Source organism: Talaromyces atroroseus (genome assembly GCF_001907595.1).
Source record: "Talaromyces atroroseus strain IBT 11181 chromosome Unknown scaffold_10, whole genome shotgun sequence".
Lineage (NCBI taxonomy): Eukaryota > Fungi > Ascomycota > Eurotiomycetes > Eurotiales > Trichocomaceae > Talaromyces > Talaromyces atroroseus.
Window position 1 is genome coordinate 893,774 of NW_017971442.1, and position 14,845 is coordinate 908,618.

A 14,845-nucleotide genomic window follows, 5' to 3' on the forward strand; every position below is an offset into this window, starting at 1 on the left:
TCGACATCATCTTTTATTGGATTCCTCATTAAAGACAACGATGTTATTCACATTCAATGACTGTATTCTTTCACAGCCCTTTTCTCCTTATTCCTTTTCTCTCTGAATTATACTCATGATATCCATTTGTCAGTCTATTAGAATTTTCATGATGGCTTATTATACGATTTCCTTTTTTGTTCCAAGAAGACTCCTGGTTCATTCCAATACATTTTGATGGGATCGGTGCATTTCATTACTGGTTGCTTTATTTCTATAGTTTCTTTATGTATCATTATCTTTTTGTGTGTGTGTGTGTGTTCCTAATTCTAGGGGTTTCACGAGTTTACAGCGAGTCAGCTCTAGCATGACGATACTGTGTTAATATTTCTGCTTATTCCATATTTATAAAGATAGGAATACCACCTAGTCATCTTTGTCATAAAATGTGAAGCGTGCTTTAGTTTGATTAGGAATTTCATAGCTCATAGTCTATTGCCCTAAGTCAAATAAGGACGAGCTCAAGACATCATGTAGCAAGTTCATGGTATGTTATAACAGTCGTGTTTGTCTAGCGTTTCATGTCATTCGGTTCTGACTCTTCGTGAGACTGCTGGTGACTTGAGATATATCAGTTCTTCGTGTGGACATCCTTCGTGTGGATCGTGATTGTTTGTCATGACAGTAGTAGAGGTAAAAAAGGCTCCGTTCGTTTTCTTTTTCTTTTTTACATCATTTGTAGTCCACCAGCATCAAGGTTTGCATATCCACTTTCCCTTAATCCATCATCGAATCTCGATGGGAGACCCAAATGAGCCTTTCGGCCTTTGCCAGGAGCAGCGTTCTGCTGTTTCCCTATCTCCACTATAGCTGATTTCTTTCCCAACTCACGGATAGTCTTGACGTTCTCACCCAGTTGACCCAGTAAGGATATAACTGCTACATCATTTTCTTGAGCAAGAGATTCGACTGCAAACGATTTCGAATCTTGCGGTGTTAAAAGCGAGAGGCCAGATATTAGAGCGAATATGTTGCGAAGAATTGGATGCGTTCCCGAATTCGTCGTTGTTGCGCCTTCAGCAGAATTCTGGCCACTTAGAATGGATGGCGGAAGATTTTCCAGGAACGATCTGATAAGCCGTATGCGACTCTCGAGTGTTTTTACGGCGTTGAGTCGGGTTGAGAGGTTGGCAATGACTAATATTCGGCAGTCCAAGATTAGATCAAGGTTTGTCAAGTGATACTCAATAGTTGCAGCTTACATTCTTCGTGTTCTGGTGACAAAATAACCGAGTCATCCTCTGTCTTCACATCTCCCGCATCATGCTTAGGCCCCTTGGTTTCTGTTGTGGCTGTGGCCGTAGTCTTTGTCGTGGCTTTTCCTGGTTCAGCTGGAGCTTCAATAGCCATAGCATTACCAGCACCCCTAGCAACAAAATCGACACTAATCATCTCGGCTTCACCCGTTTCTATTGAATATGGTAGCTCGCGGAAGCGAATGTGTAAAGGTTGTCTGTCATCGCCCATTTGCGTAGCCGCGTTTGGGTCAACGACATTTTCACCTTCGAAAATACTCTCGTAAACTGTCAAGGGCAATTTTGCTCCATTTCCGGAATCCGAAACTATTTGAGAAGGATGGAAAGTGAGCAACACTGCAGATTCGTTATAGTCTTGTAAAATCTGGCGATGAATCGAGAGCAGAGACGGGGATGGGCCGGAATTTGGAGTGAGGGTGAACCACCCAACTAGGTCCAGCGGGGGATCTTTGTGAACATCTCGAACTGTGTGATATCGTGACATCTAGTTAGGACATTTTCGATGACGCTGGCAGGCTAGTAGCTTACACTGCTGGACTCGCGTTCCAAACCAAGCGGCATCAAGAATAATCTCATTGTCGGCACTCCTTTTCGTATGACATTCAAAGGCGTGCTCCAAAGTGATCTGCCGGCCTTGCTGCTGACCCAAAAGTGCGCCCACGATAGGTCCCTGCTGTTGCCGTGCGGTGTGTCTTGTAGCATAATCTGAGATGGTGAGGAGGACAAGAGGGTGAAGGGCAACATGAAGACCAGAGTCGGAAGGCTTTGTCGAAATCAACGGGTTATCCGATTTATCAGCCATGGTCTCTGAGTGGAAGGATATATGTCCTGCTTCAGAGTTGCAGCGTTGATGGCCATGACGCCGAAAGACGGGGAAGATTGTGTTTGCCTTGTTTGCAACGGAGCTCCCCGCAATGTACATTGATTTGCACGTGATAATCTGCTATGTAAGATTAAAAAATGGTAGTTACATGTTTGATATAGCTTGTATATTACAATGAACTACTCAAACAGTATCTCGCTCAGTCAACGCAGGGTTTGTTCTCGTACTTGAGGCGATTAAGCTCCTTAAGCGGAGCCCAAAGCAGTCTGACACTGGTATACCAATAGTTACGGCCACTAGGTGAGAATCGAAGTTTGGCTTGAATGACAATTGTTAAATTAGACAAAAGCGTACGTAGTTGTCTCGTCATTTCCGGCTGATTTGATGACCGATTATGTGATGAAGGTTTGGAGTATAGGTTGACAAGGTTAGCTATCAAAGAAAAAATGGCTTTGCTATGCATCTAATTCTGTTGCTACTCAGATACTTAGCTGTGATATCAATCTATGTGTACAAGACTTGAAATGTGGCAAAGTCATCGGAATCATTGTGGTACAATCCTTGTGAATTGTTCTTTACCTATTTGGGCAATTATTGGGCTGCCTGAGGGATTATCTCATCCATTAATGAAGCGCCGAATTCCATATTATGCAATATCTATTCTTACTGCATTAAAGATCAAAAGAAGATGGTTATCTGACAACAGTGCTAGCGTTTGATAAACACTTCAATATCACCCGGTGCAAGATCAGGATCGCTTCAAGTAATAAATCTTCCTCCTCACATGCAAAACATAACCGCAACATATTCCCATACTGACCGCAACCATCGTTGCCATCTGGTAAAGCTGACGAGGTTCCCTGACCCATGCTCAGGCCCTCAAGCAGCGCAGCTGCAGCCACTTCTTTGGAATTTAAAGGCGAGGGAAGCTGAAGCCAGATGAAAAACCCTCCACCAATTAATGTGCTCTCTGAGGCAACTTGGGTATTAGGAATACCTGATGGCCATGAAGGAAGTGTCACACCAATCGGACCTAAATGTTCTTTGATTGCACGTGAGAGCTTGTTGGAGCGTCTTGCGTAGGCTGGCACTAAAATGTTTTGGATATGTTCCGTTATACACCCATTTTCAAGCATTCCATTAATGAATGTTGATGCTAACTGAGATGGAGCTCCACCAGAACGGGTAGATCCCCTAGAACACAACGAAAATCAGCTCATTGCCTTCATCAGCTTGGATTAAGGATGCTTTTCTTACACTTGCGACAGTCCATAAACAAAAGCATGGCTTCCTTCAGCCCACCCCACTCGACATCCAGGACCGACAATCTTGCTGAAACTACCATTACTCACGCAGTTTCCGAATTGGTCAACGGGACCACCGTCCAAGATTTTGTCGACATCGACGAGACGAGGCATAATTGATTTAAACATTGTCGGTAGTAAAGACGCGAGTGAAGAAGTAGAAGAGGACGGGGGAGTAAAAGTAGGTGTGGAAGTAGAGGATTGGGAATCAATTGACGACGTCAAATCGTCGGTAGGCGACACATCGGCGAGATTGTTAGTCTCTATTTCCCAGTGGACGAAATCGTAGACATCATCCGCGACGATTAGGGCATCGTACTTTCGAGCGAGACGAACAAGTTCCCGTCTTCTATTAAGGCTCATGACCCTGCCGGAAGGATTCGAGAAAGTAGGGACACAGTAAATGACATGTCTATACAGCTTTCTGTGTGGTTGTGGCTGTTTAAACGGCTATAACCAAAGTATATATTAGCTCTGCTCCTTGAATTGGGATACCCCTCTTCTTTACTAACCTTTGATACGCTTCCTCCAGGCAGTGATACATCTGCCTCTTTCTTCAAACTTTGCTCCAGAATCGCTAAATCGATACCTTGGTCATCTTCCGGTATACCCTTCAGTCTCCCACCAAATCCAGCATCTTCAAAAACGCGGAACGACAAGAAATATGCCGGCTCAATAATAAATATTTTTTTTGTATACACTGGATCCGTATATACCTGCAATATACAGGCGAGATTTTGACTGGCACCCCCAGTTACACATATCCTTTCAGCGTCTGGCTTTGTATTATCATTATTATAAAAGTCGGTAAGCCATTGAGCAAGGCTGTGTCGAAGTGGGAAGTAGCCCGCATCTGCACCGTATTTCAGGCCTTCTTTCCATATCGAAGGAGTTGAGAGTGCGGTATTGGCAGCCTGCTGGAGTTGATAGACTGGTATAAGGGCTGGCGAAGGATAACCGCTTGCAAGGTCGATGGTCATCTTGCCCGGTTTCTTTGTTTTTCTCCTTTCTTTTCTCTCTTCTTCTGTCAAAAGTATTGAGACATTTTCTAGGGCACAGGCGGAAATAATTACTGTTTGATATTCAAGACACCGACGAATACATCAAATCAACCACGCATCTCGCACATTCAGCCGGGGTTCCAGAAAGGCAAATCTTGACAAATTTCAATAAGTCATTAATCAAGTGAAAGATAATTATGCAAATTTCGATGTATACAAAATCCCTCAGATAGAGATGAAAAGGGGCAGTTTTGGTTGGCGGCTACAGAAATTTCCTTTTCGGGGAAAACTGGCGACCTAGCCAATCATCATTGAGAACGCGCCAGCTCCTCAGATTTGCCGTAATCGGCGATAACCGCGTTGACTTTTTTGGTTGCCGTCAAGGAAATCATTTTGATGTATACAAGCTGAGGCATCGATCTGTCAATGAATTTTGAGGCGTTCCTTTGGATCACTGTCTATGGATATACCTATATATTGAACTCTTTCATCCGGGAGAGCAACGCCGTCGAGAATTAATAGATACCAGCTACCCGCCTATACATTCAATTATCCGGACAATTTCAGGATTCGCTCACCATGGCTACTCCCAGTGTGCAGCGCATACCATATGATGCACCCCGAGAACAGTTCATCAACGCCCTCAAGAAAGATGGTTGCGTGATTGTACAAAACTTCACCACCCTCGAAACTCTCGAGCAAGCCAGACTCGAGGTCGAGCCTTGGTTAAACAAAGAGGATAACAGCCAGGTTGGAGGTGAGATCTAGTCGTTAACTCCTTAGAAAAGTAAAGACTAAACACAATGGCAGCTCTTAATGGAGGCACCAAGACTTGCACTCGGCTGATTGGACGAAGCAAGACTGTTCGCGAAAAGTTCTTCTCTGATCCTTTGTATCAGGTATGTTCCTACATATACAAATTGAAAAATGTTCTCATGCTAATGAATATCTAGGACCTTGGGGAAGAATTTCTAGGAATCACCACAACAAATTGGTACAATCAAGAACCCTCAACAAACACTACTCACCCTTTGCTTTCAATCTCGATAACCATGGACACTCGACCTGGCGCACCGGCCCAAAAGCTGCATCGAGATGACAAGAATCATCACGCCCGTCATCAGAAAGTAGATGCATATCACCCTAATCGTGATGTGCTTCTTGGCCTTTTCGTGCCTGGCTGTGATACAACCCGTGAAATCGGTGCCACGAGAATCGTGCCCGGTAGTCATCTATGGGGTGACGAACAGCCTGATTTCGGCCCAAATAATGACAAGGGCGTCATTGATGCCGAACTCAAGATGGGCGAGGCTTTTATTATGTTAGGCAGCTTGTACCACGGGGCTGGTACCTACTCAAAACCAACGGGAGATCGCATGGTGCATATTATGTTTATGTGCGGTGGTATTTACCGCCAAGAGGTTGGTTATTACGCTTGGACTCAGACAACCACAGATTTGACTGACGGTTACCTCTAGGAAATTTCCTATCTTACATACCCCATTGAAGATGTGAAAACATACTCGCCACTCGTCCAGCAAAGACTGGGCTGGAAGCAGTCCGAGCCAAATCTCGGATGGGTCGACTTGGTTTCTCCTGATGCATTATTGTTGAAATAAAGTGTAAAATAGCAGTCTAGAAGAAGCAATCTATTTTTATTAAATTCTACTTGGTGGCCAAAAGTATACAAAACTTAGAGAAACCTCATATCCATGAGTTATAAACACGTAGTATGAAGCCACCGAAAAGAGTCTCCTTAATGTGGCTTCTGGTAGTTAATGCTCCTTCTACCTTACATTCCGCTGTCAGCCGTACTCAGTACTTAGTCTCGGTACAGGAACCTCACAACAAATGCATACGTACACACTGATGTAAGATGAATAAAATATATTTGAGGCAAAACATATCCATATATGGTGTGTTATCTGACATACATTTTTTATATGCATTTTGCATCTATTGCAGTACTCGAATCAGGAACGGAACGACTCCGATGGCGGAGCCTGTTATCGAAGCTCTACGATTGGTCACGTCGCCAACATTGCTTAAAAGCGCTTAGCGCATTCCGGGGCGGGCCTTATCGGCGGCTTTCCAGAAAATAATTTTGGGTCATCCAGAATCTCACATGTTCGATTTGACTTCGTTCTCCTGGCTAAACGGCAGGCTTATCTTTCCAGCGGAGCATCAGAGCTCGATGGCCTTCATAATGCCTCCTATATATCCTTTGCCCGGTTCCTCTCTTCTTCTCTTGTCTTCTGTCACAGATTGAACTCATTCACATGAACCTAGACGTTCTTTCTTGTGAGGTTGTTTGATTCATCCTCACCATGGATATGGAAAAGGGACCAGCAGTCACTGCTGATGGCGGAGAGTCGCCTCGGTCTGACATCATGGCCGGTGAAACCACGAAGCGTGGTCTCAAATCGAGACACGCTCAAATGCTTGCTCTAGGTGGAACAATCGGAACCGCTTTATTCGTTAGTACGGGACAGACCTTGGCTCGAGGTGGCCCTGCGTTCTTCTTGGGAACCTTTTGCTTTATGGCACTCGTGGTGTTCACTGTTGTCACATCTCTTACTGAGATTGCGACGTGGATGCCTGTGCCAGGTAGCTCTGTCAGCTACTACTCGAATCGCATTGTCTCTCCTTCTTTTGGATTCGCGACTGGATGGCTGTAGGGAGATCTTTCCCAGAACTTTTTGACTCGTTTTAATCCTAACGTATCTATGCGTACAGCTACGTTTACTGCATGGGTATTCTTGCCCCCTATGAAATCACAGCCGCCTCCTTGGTCATTAGTTATTGGCCGAGTACGATTAACGTTGGTGTTTGGATCACAATCATGATGGTCGTTGTGATTGCGCTGAACTGCATGCCAGTCCGATTCTACGGCGAATCCGAGTTCTGGTTTGCATCGACAAAAGTCATCATGATGGCTGGGCTTTTGATTATTTCGGTGGTCATATTTTTCGGAGGTGGGCCAAATCATGATAGGCTTGGATTTCGGTATTGGGATCATCCGGGTGCTGCAAATGAGTGAGTTATCTTTAATTTCACGAACACGCGCGCGTTGTACATTGGTCTAATACGAGTTTTTCGATATCAAGGTACATATTAAACGGCAACACCGGTCGATTCATTGCGTTATTGGCAACGCTTGTCCTGGCCTCGCTTCCATTCACTTTTGCTCCCGAATTCCTTATTTTGACAACCGGCGAAATGGCCGCTCCTCGCAGAAATCTTCCGAAAGCCGCACGCCGATATATATACCGTATTCTATTTTTCTACATCTTGTCTGCGCTCGCAATTGGCGTCATTTGCCCTTCCAACAGCCCGGCTTTGACCAGTGGCGGTGAAGGTGCGGGTGCTTCTCCATTTGTAGTTGCGATCAAGAATGCCGGCATTCCTGTGCTTGACAGTATCATCAATGCTGGGATTTTGCTCTCGGCTTGGTCTTCCGGCAATTCATTTTTCTACATGGCAACACGCTCGCTATATTCCCAGGCCCTAGTTGGAAATGCCCCTTCATGGTTCCTGGCATGCACCAAGTCGGGCGTGCCTTATCGGTGCGTCATAGCGTGTGCTCTCCTGTGCCCGCTTGCATACCTCAACGAAAGCAACAGCAGTGCCGTTGTGTTCGACTGGTTCATCAATCTCACCAACGAATCCGCCTTCATTTCATGGACCTGCTGCTGCATTGTGCATTTACGGTTCCGCAAGGCCTGCAAAGCGCAGAACATAACTACCGATATGCTACCGTATTCCTCCAAACTCCAACCATGGGGTACTTACTTTGGGCTTTTCTTCTTCCCGTTTCTTGCTCTGCTCAATGGATTTGATGTGTTCTTCCCCGAGAATTGGAGCACGTCGTCATTCTTAACAGCCTATATTGGGCTCCCGCTGTTCTTGGTGGTCTATTTTGGTCATCGGATTTATAATTGGAATGACCCTTGGTTCATTGACCCGAAATTGGTTGATCTCAGCGTGGGCAATGTTGAGGAAGTCATTGAAGATGCACCAAGGAAGCAGGAAGGCGCAAGCAAAAGACAATGGTGGAATATTCTCAGCTTCCTCTGGGAGTAGTGTAATTTAGTACTAAAACATTTAGATTATAATGTTCTTAAAATATATATCATTAATTCATCTACGAACAGCGTCTTCAACTTTGAAAAGCACCTGTACTCTGTTAAAGACGAAATATTAAGCAGTAAGCCACCAAAAGGGACCCCTTAATGGGGCTTCTAGTAAGGCTCATTATATGTGTAAATAATGCCTTATCTCTGTCATCTGTTCACTGATAGCCCTAACCTAACTTCGATACAGTTTAGCTCGGATCAGTTCGCGCCACGTGATGCGATATGTAAGCAAGATAAGGAACCAAAGATATCGCAATAATTATCTCATGTATCTTTCTTTTCTTACTCTCATACCGATCTCTTATTGAATATATATATATATATATATATATATATTGTGAATTTGTGACCTGACTCTAAGGCAATAACACAAGGATATCAAAGTAATAATGGAAGTACAGCATTGCCCTGATAATCACAAGACATCACAGCGAAGAAAGAACGGCTGTACCGAATGCCGGCGGAAAAAGGTCAAGGTAGGGACGACTTGCTATCCTTCGTCATTGTGAGAATTCGTAACAACTGACACTATTCTAAGTGCGACTTCCGCGTACCTGTCTGCTCCAGATGTAGGCGTTTCCCTAAGCAATGCAAATATGAAACGAGATTTGTCCTCATGCAGCAGCATTCCGATCAATCGGAAGCCCAGCCTGTGCAGAATAGCAATTATCGCAGCAGAGTTGTTGTTCAAAATGGGTGCAGTCGAACTTCCACGCCTAAAGCATCACCACCAGCATTGTATGCTGCTTCTAGCCAAGAGAACAGCGTGACACAGGAGATATGTGCGATTACGCAAAGTTCCTCCATCTCTTCCCCCTATTTAGCAAACAAGCATTGTCGACTAGGAATGCGTCAGCTAGTCGCCAAAACCGCTACCATTGTATTTCCCTTGGCATCTCAATCCTTTGTCGATAGATTGATGCTGTCCGCAATGAAAACACCTCCCCTCCTCTATGCGCTTCTTGCATGTTTTGGAAGCCATAACGCGCGCCGTATGACTTCACCGACATCAACGTCAGAATCTGAGAGAGCAACAACACTTATGTTCACAAATAATGCTATTTCGGGTCTCAGAGCGGCTTTGGCTCGCGATAGTGCCACCAGTAAGACTTTCAAGACCGAGACTCTGATGACGGCAATGGCCCTATGTACGAATGATGTTTGCAATGGAAATATAGACGTGTTCCGAATGCATCTGAAGGCGATTCGACAAATGCTGCCATCATACACCAATTCACTACCGTCAAAAAACAACAGAACTTCTGTCACAGAAGACTCTATACTTAATGTCTACTTGATGAAATGGTTTGCGGCGTTAGACGTCTCGGCCAGTTTGTCGTTGTTTACTCCTCATCAACACGGGGATGACCACAACGAGCAGCGAGAGCTCGCTGGTTTTTTTGACGGCAACCCGACTTCTGACTATTGGAATAAGTACAAGATTTTCAACCTTTCGGAAGACTTTGTTGTGGATGATATTTGTGGCTATTCTTTGAATCTCGTGCCTATATTTTCGCGGATTGGAAATTTAGCCAGAATGCAATACGAGAATCTGCCTATAAACGAATCCAGTTGTGATATTGATCTTCGATACGATTACGCGGAAGTCATCACCGGCGTCACATCCTCTCAATCTCCAGATCTCATCATCCAAGCCCAGCTACTCGAATCCCAGCTGCAAAACCTCCCTTCTCCCCAAATCTCCACAACAGGCATCTGGACCAGCGAACAGCACCAACTCGTCGAAGAGCTACGAGACACACACCCGGCCTTTGTGCACACAGCGCTTCTCCATCTCCATCGCCGAGTACAATTACTCCCAAAATACCACCCAAAAGTACGAAACGATGTAATTAACATCCTGCGCGTAGTCCAGAACGTGCTCCCTTTTTCGCCAGCGAATGTGCTTTTGATTTGGCCTCTTTTCAGTGCTGGTTGCGAAACGGATCGTGCGGAGGAGCGGGCAGTTGTTGATGAAAGAATGTCAATTATGCAGTCGCTTGGGATGGGTAATTTTACGAGGGGAAGAGAAGCTCTTAAGAGACTCTGGGAATCTGGGACGGCGCTGCGGTGGGATGTCTATCTGGCGAAGTCTGGGATTGATTTGGTGCTTTTCTAATAATAATAGACTTAACCTTGATTATATACTAAATAATAACACCGATATTGATATCAATGGCTGCGTGAGAGAGACCCACACGCTCCGGGGGCTCAGTGAGTGCTCAGTGAGCATCCGCAGAGCTTGCAATGGTATTAGCTATTACCTTGGTATTTTACTGGGGGTAGTTTTAAATGTATATTTTTTATACCAATCTGCATTTGGGTCATTATTTTATAATTATAGTATTGATTTGGGTATCTGGGGATGTGTATAACTCCTAGCAGTTTTTGCTGATGTATAATGGCGTTTATGTATATTATTGCTGGTGGTGGTGCAGGTGATGCTGTGCTGAGTTATAATGTGTTTGCGTATATGGATGATTATAGTTGTGCGATGTTGAGTTTTTCAGATGAGTATATTTTGCAGGTCGATCTTGTGAGGTCGAAGACGGGCGATGTGTTAAGAGTGTTTCGTACAAGAGTCCTTGATCATGACATCGTATAGCTTTGGTTGTTGCTGAGGTTGGACTTGATGAAAAGTTAGGATTTACTCAGATATAGAAATACTTTTATTTCGATTTTCCAAAATTTCTAGCTATGAACCTTATTCAGGCCTTCCGAAAAGCAGTGTCGAGTCTGACTAAAAAGGAGAAGAAATAGGCAGTTCCAACCGCCTTGACAAAAACGTTTTTCATTTATGAGATTACCAGAAAGTAAATGAAATAGAGAAAAACCCCGAAAATAGATTATTAAGTTACTCGTCAAAAGAGTTGTAGAGTGTAGCAAGGAAAATTTGCTATGAGGGACCAGGTTGGGTCTAAGATGGCGCGTCAGGATAACCAAATAGCAATGATTGTACGCTCTTGATCAACAAAGCCGTCTCATCTCCATCTTCGTCTTCTTCGTCTTCGCCTTCGTTGAATCTGGGGTCGTCTTTTCGGTCGAACACAGCTGCTATGGCTCTACTTAGTTCATCAGATCTGGTCCCAAAAGTTGACGCTAATTTGCGCATAAGCCGGGATTCAGTCGACTGATTATTCAAGACATCATCTCCAAATGTGCTCTTAACCTTTTTTTTTGGATTAGCCTTGATAAATTGGCCGCAGTATCTTTATCTGACTTGGAGGCGATAGTAGCTTCCTTTATCCAGCCGACCATTCCTCGAAGCTGCGCGCAGGTTTCTCGCACCCAGGATTGAGATGACACGAGCAGCTTTTTTAGCTGATCAAAATCTTCATCGTCGCCATTTCTCACGGCCAGAGGAATGTCAACTAGAGACAATTTATATCCAGGCTTCAAAGATTCAAATAGGTTATCAAGAAGATAAATTTCCTCTCCCCCAATTATCCTCTTGAGCTCTAACCAGCGCAAGCCCTCTCGGAGAGATACTAAAAATTGGTTGCGTCGTTTTTCCTTAGCAAGACTCTCAGTCAACTGAACAAATTCCTCTGGAACCAAACCGCCTTTGGCATACTCTTCCTTGAAGAGAGAGCATTGCCGAGTCAGTTGTAAGCGGCTTCTCAATATGTTGGCCAAATGAAATAATAACATGTCATTGACATCGTCAGGGTCAAAATACCCCAACGAAAGACGCCCAATTGCGAGTTCCCAGTCAATATTTGCAAGACTGAAGAACTTGGATACCCGCACTTCGTCAAAATTTCCGGATATGGTTGCTGACAGTAGTCCATCCATGTGAAGTAGGTCAAATTTCTCAAATTCTCGGTCCACCAAATTGCTTTGAAGTCTCCTCGGAAATTCGAAGAAGTCTTCCGATAATCCCCACCGATCATCATCATCATCATCTTCGAATTTAGGGTCAAATTCTTTTAGTATTTTAGTTCGGAGTCTGAGGCGGTCTAAATGACCCCGTATCTCTTCCTTTGACTTCCAGCTTTGATTTGAAAGATTCAAAATCACTGAACATATCTCGAAATTCGCGTGACGTAAACTTGACTGTAAGCTTTGATTCTAGCTCCTCCCAGAAGCTGGACCAAGACGGGAGTTTTGAAATCGCGATATTTAGATAAACAAAGAGAGCCATATACAGGCGTTGATGGCGGTCAATCCATGGTCCGATTGTTTCTTGGTCAAGTGCCATTCGCCCCTACTGACGTTAGCTGGATATCCTCAGTTGTATTCCGATTCCTAGTATCATACTGGAGAGAAACTGACAGAATGTTCCCAATATCCTGATAGTAGCCCAACTAGTCCAATAAGCTCAAGAATGATGTCATAAAGGTCCGAAGCTGAAAGCTCATGTAGCTTATTCACTGATTTCTGCAGGTAGCAAAACATGTCCATTTCTAAGTGTCGTATTGCAAGCCAATCAAGTAGCTGGGCCGCATTTCGAACGGCTTCATTGTCACCCATATCATGTAGCTTGCCTGTTGAGTCGTATACTCTGAAGGTGCGGGGACCAGATGCACAGAACAATAGTTTCTTTTGCTATGAGGAATCAGTCAAGCCTCAGTAATTCAGGAAAGATTCATAATTGACATACAAACAAAGTGGTAGCATGAAAATTCTGAGAAGGGGGACCGAAGAAATATGGTAGTATTCCGTTAAAGCCTTCCAACTTCTTTAGTTCAGTTGGTGCTTTCATCATGAAGGGCGCAAGCCGTGGTAGTACGTTGATGCCCGTAGACTCCGCATTTTTGAGAACTGACATAAACATGGGAGCTGCGATACTCCACATAGTAGAAACTCCTGCATAAAGTGGAATATCTGGAATGAGTTCTAGGTAAAACCCTTCTTTGGCGAGACTCAAGGCTGTGACAAATTGCAGGAAGAAAGACATGTTATCAGATGTTTCAATAACCCGAGTCTGGTAAAGATTGGAGACTAAACTCTTTCATCAACTCCTGTATTATAATCCCAGATATCACAGCAATATGAATATAGTTGACAGAGTTAAAAAACTAGCAATAGATACTTACATTCAAAGCAAGGGTTTTGCTCAACTATGTCCATGAACGTGGCCTTTGTACAAGGCTGTTTCATGAGCTTTGGTCCTAAATTCCCCAGACAAAAGCTACACGGAACTTCGCCATTACACTGCAAACACAAAAAAGTTAGAATTTGTTTTTGTTTTTTCTTCGCGAGTTTTGAAAGAAAGAAAAATTTAAAAAATAGATAAAAATAAATATAAATCATCGTAGAGATCACTTGCCTTTTTTTTCCCTCATGCGGCATGTTATGCACGTACCCAATTTCCTAATTCTCTCGCGGCCCTCTTGTTCTGTTTGAGTCATTTTCCCACGTTTTCCACCCCTTTTCAAAGGGGTAAGTTCATATTCTCGAGAAGGCCCAATAGACTTCCTCTTTTGAGGTGTGATGTTTCTCGAGATTGGTACTTCCGAACCTGAGGGTATGGAAACCTGAGATTCTATAACCCGACTCTCAAGACTTTCTGGTCCCGATTGCGGCATGCTGCAACTCATACTCTCGGACTGTCTGGGCTCAGTATGATGTAGGGGATCAGCTTCCCCATCGAAGAAGCAAGAGTTCGGGAAAGGTATATCGTATGTCAGACCAGATATATGCTCATCGCCGTTTTGTACTAGGAGAGTTGGATCAACAAACTACGTAGGGGTTTCGCAAGTCCCTCACCAAAGGTTAGTTGCCCGATGAAAAGAACACAGAAAGTTACGTCTGTGTATAACGATGGACACTCACAGTTTGAAGTCTCTAAAAGGAGTCTGCTTGAAGGATCGCCAACAGTATCTGTAGGGACGTGTTGAGTTGACCCGGGAGTTTGGTTCACTGACATGAGCAAATCATTGCCTGCTTGAAAATGACCAGAGAGCTCCATTACACCACTAAACATATAGTCATTTGGATTTGGATATCCATGAGGCCAAGGCACAAAATGAGGTTCATGAGGTTCAAGAAAGGTAGGCGGCAATAAGAGACCATCTGGAAGAGGGACAGTGGAGAAAAATTCATTGAGATCAAATTCCTCGGGATCCGACATCTTTGAAACTGTTAATGCCTCTGTTGAATAGCTATTGAATGGAATGGAATCTCATCCCAGTATTTATACCCAGGCATAGCAATGGAATATCCCCGGGTTGTAACGAATCAGGGGCTGCATATAGAAGCTGACCAATAGCGTTCATATGCGGGTGGAAAATATGGGGGCGCATGAGATGCAAAAGTGGACCAGCTTCAGGAGTAACAAATA

The 14,845-nt window shown here is 44.1% G+C and overlaps 6 protein-coding genes across 6 annotated transcripts, besides 3 other annotated features; 3 read left to right on the plus strand and 3 right to left on the minus strand.

Moving 5' to 3' along the window:
* Positions 1 to 706: 706 nt before the first annotated feature.
* On the minus strand, positions 707 to 2,217 carry UA08_07107 (COP9 signalosome complex subunit 6; the record flags this gene model as incomplete). Its single annotated transcript, XM_020262012.1, has 3 exons — positions 707 to 1,176; positions 1,242 to 1,760; positions 1,824 to 2,217. The coding sequence occupies 3 exons, from the start codon at positions 2,215 to 2,217 to the stop codon at positions 707 to 709; spliced, it is 1,383 nt and encodes a 460-aa protein (XP_020117868.1).
* Positions 2,218 to 2,810: 593 nt separating this feature from the next.
* Positions 2,811 to 4,402, minus strand: UA08_07108 (hypothetical protein; the record flags this gene model as incomplete). Its single annotated transcript, XM_020262013.1, has 3 exons — positions 2,811 to 3,312; positions 3,376 to 3,872; positions 3,935 to 4,402. The coding sequence occupies 3 exons, from the start codon at positions 4,400 to 4,402 to the stop codon at positions 2,811 to 2,813; spliced, it is 1,467 nt and encodes a 488-aa protein (XP_020117867.1).
* A 600-nt stretch (positions 4,403 to 5,002) lies between these two features.
* Positions 5,003 to 5,901, plus strand: UA08_07109 (hypothetical protein; the record flags this gene model as incomplete). The annotated part of the gene is made up of 3 exons (XM_020262015.1): positions 5,003 to 5,180; positions 5,234 to 5,322; positions 5,377 to 5,901. 3 exons carry the CDS (start codon positions 5,003 to 5,005, stop codon positions 5,899 to 5,901), a joined length of 792 nt encoding a protein of 263 aa, XP_020117659.1.
* A 257-nt stretch (positions 5,902 to 6,158) lies between these two features.
* Positions 6,159 to 6,228: a repeat region (Identified by RepeatMasker using a combination of RepBase library and repeat library created with RepeatScout).
* A 522-nt stretch (positions 6,229 to 6,750) lies between these two features.
* Positions 6,751 to 8,506, plus strand: UA08_07110 (hypothetical protein; the record flags this gene model as incomplete). The annotated part of the gene is made up of 3 exons (XM_020262016.1): positions 6,751 to 7,097; positions 7,160 to 7,459; positions 7,531 to 8,506. The coding sequence occupies 3 exons, from the start codon at positions 6,751 to 6,753 to the stop codon at positions 8,504 to 8,506; spliced, it is 1,623 nt and encodes a 540-aa protein (XP_020117660.1).
* A 109-nt stretch (positions 8,507 to 8,615) lies between these two features.
* Positions 8,616 to 8,701: a repeat region (Identified by RepeatMasker using a combination of RepBase library and repeat library created with RepeatScout).
* Positions 8,702 to 9,175: 474 nt separating this feature from the next.
* Positions 9,176 to 10,678, plus strand: UA08_07111 (hypothetical protein; the record flags this gene model as incomplete). Its single annotated transcript, XM_020262017.1, has 1 exon — positions 9,176 to 10,678. One exon carries the CDS (start codon positions 9,176 to 9,178, stop codon positions 10,676 to 10,678), a length of 1,503 nt encoding a protein of 500 aa, XP_020117657.1.
* Positions 9,904 to 9,976: a repeat region (Identified by RepeatMasker using a combination of RepBase library and repeat library created with RepeatScout).
* Positions 10,679 to 11,476: 798 nt separating the features above from the next.
* UA08_07112 (hypothetical protein) lies at positions 11,477 to 14,635 on the minus strand (the record flags this gene model as incomplete). The annotated part of the gene is made up of 8 exons (XM_020262018.1): positions 11,477 to 11,621; positions 11,780 to 12,485; positions 12,580 to 12,766; positions 12,820 to 13,107; positions 13,163 to 13,431; positions 13,599 to 13,673; positions 13,868 to 14,221; positions 14,338 to 14,635. The coding sequence occupies 8 exons, from the start codon at positions 14,633 to 14,635 to the stop codon at positions 11,477 to 11,479; spliced, it is 2,322 nt and encodes a 773-aa protein (XP_020117658.1).
* Positions 14,636 to 14,845: the final 210 nt, after the last annotated feature.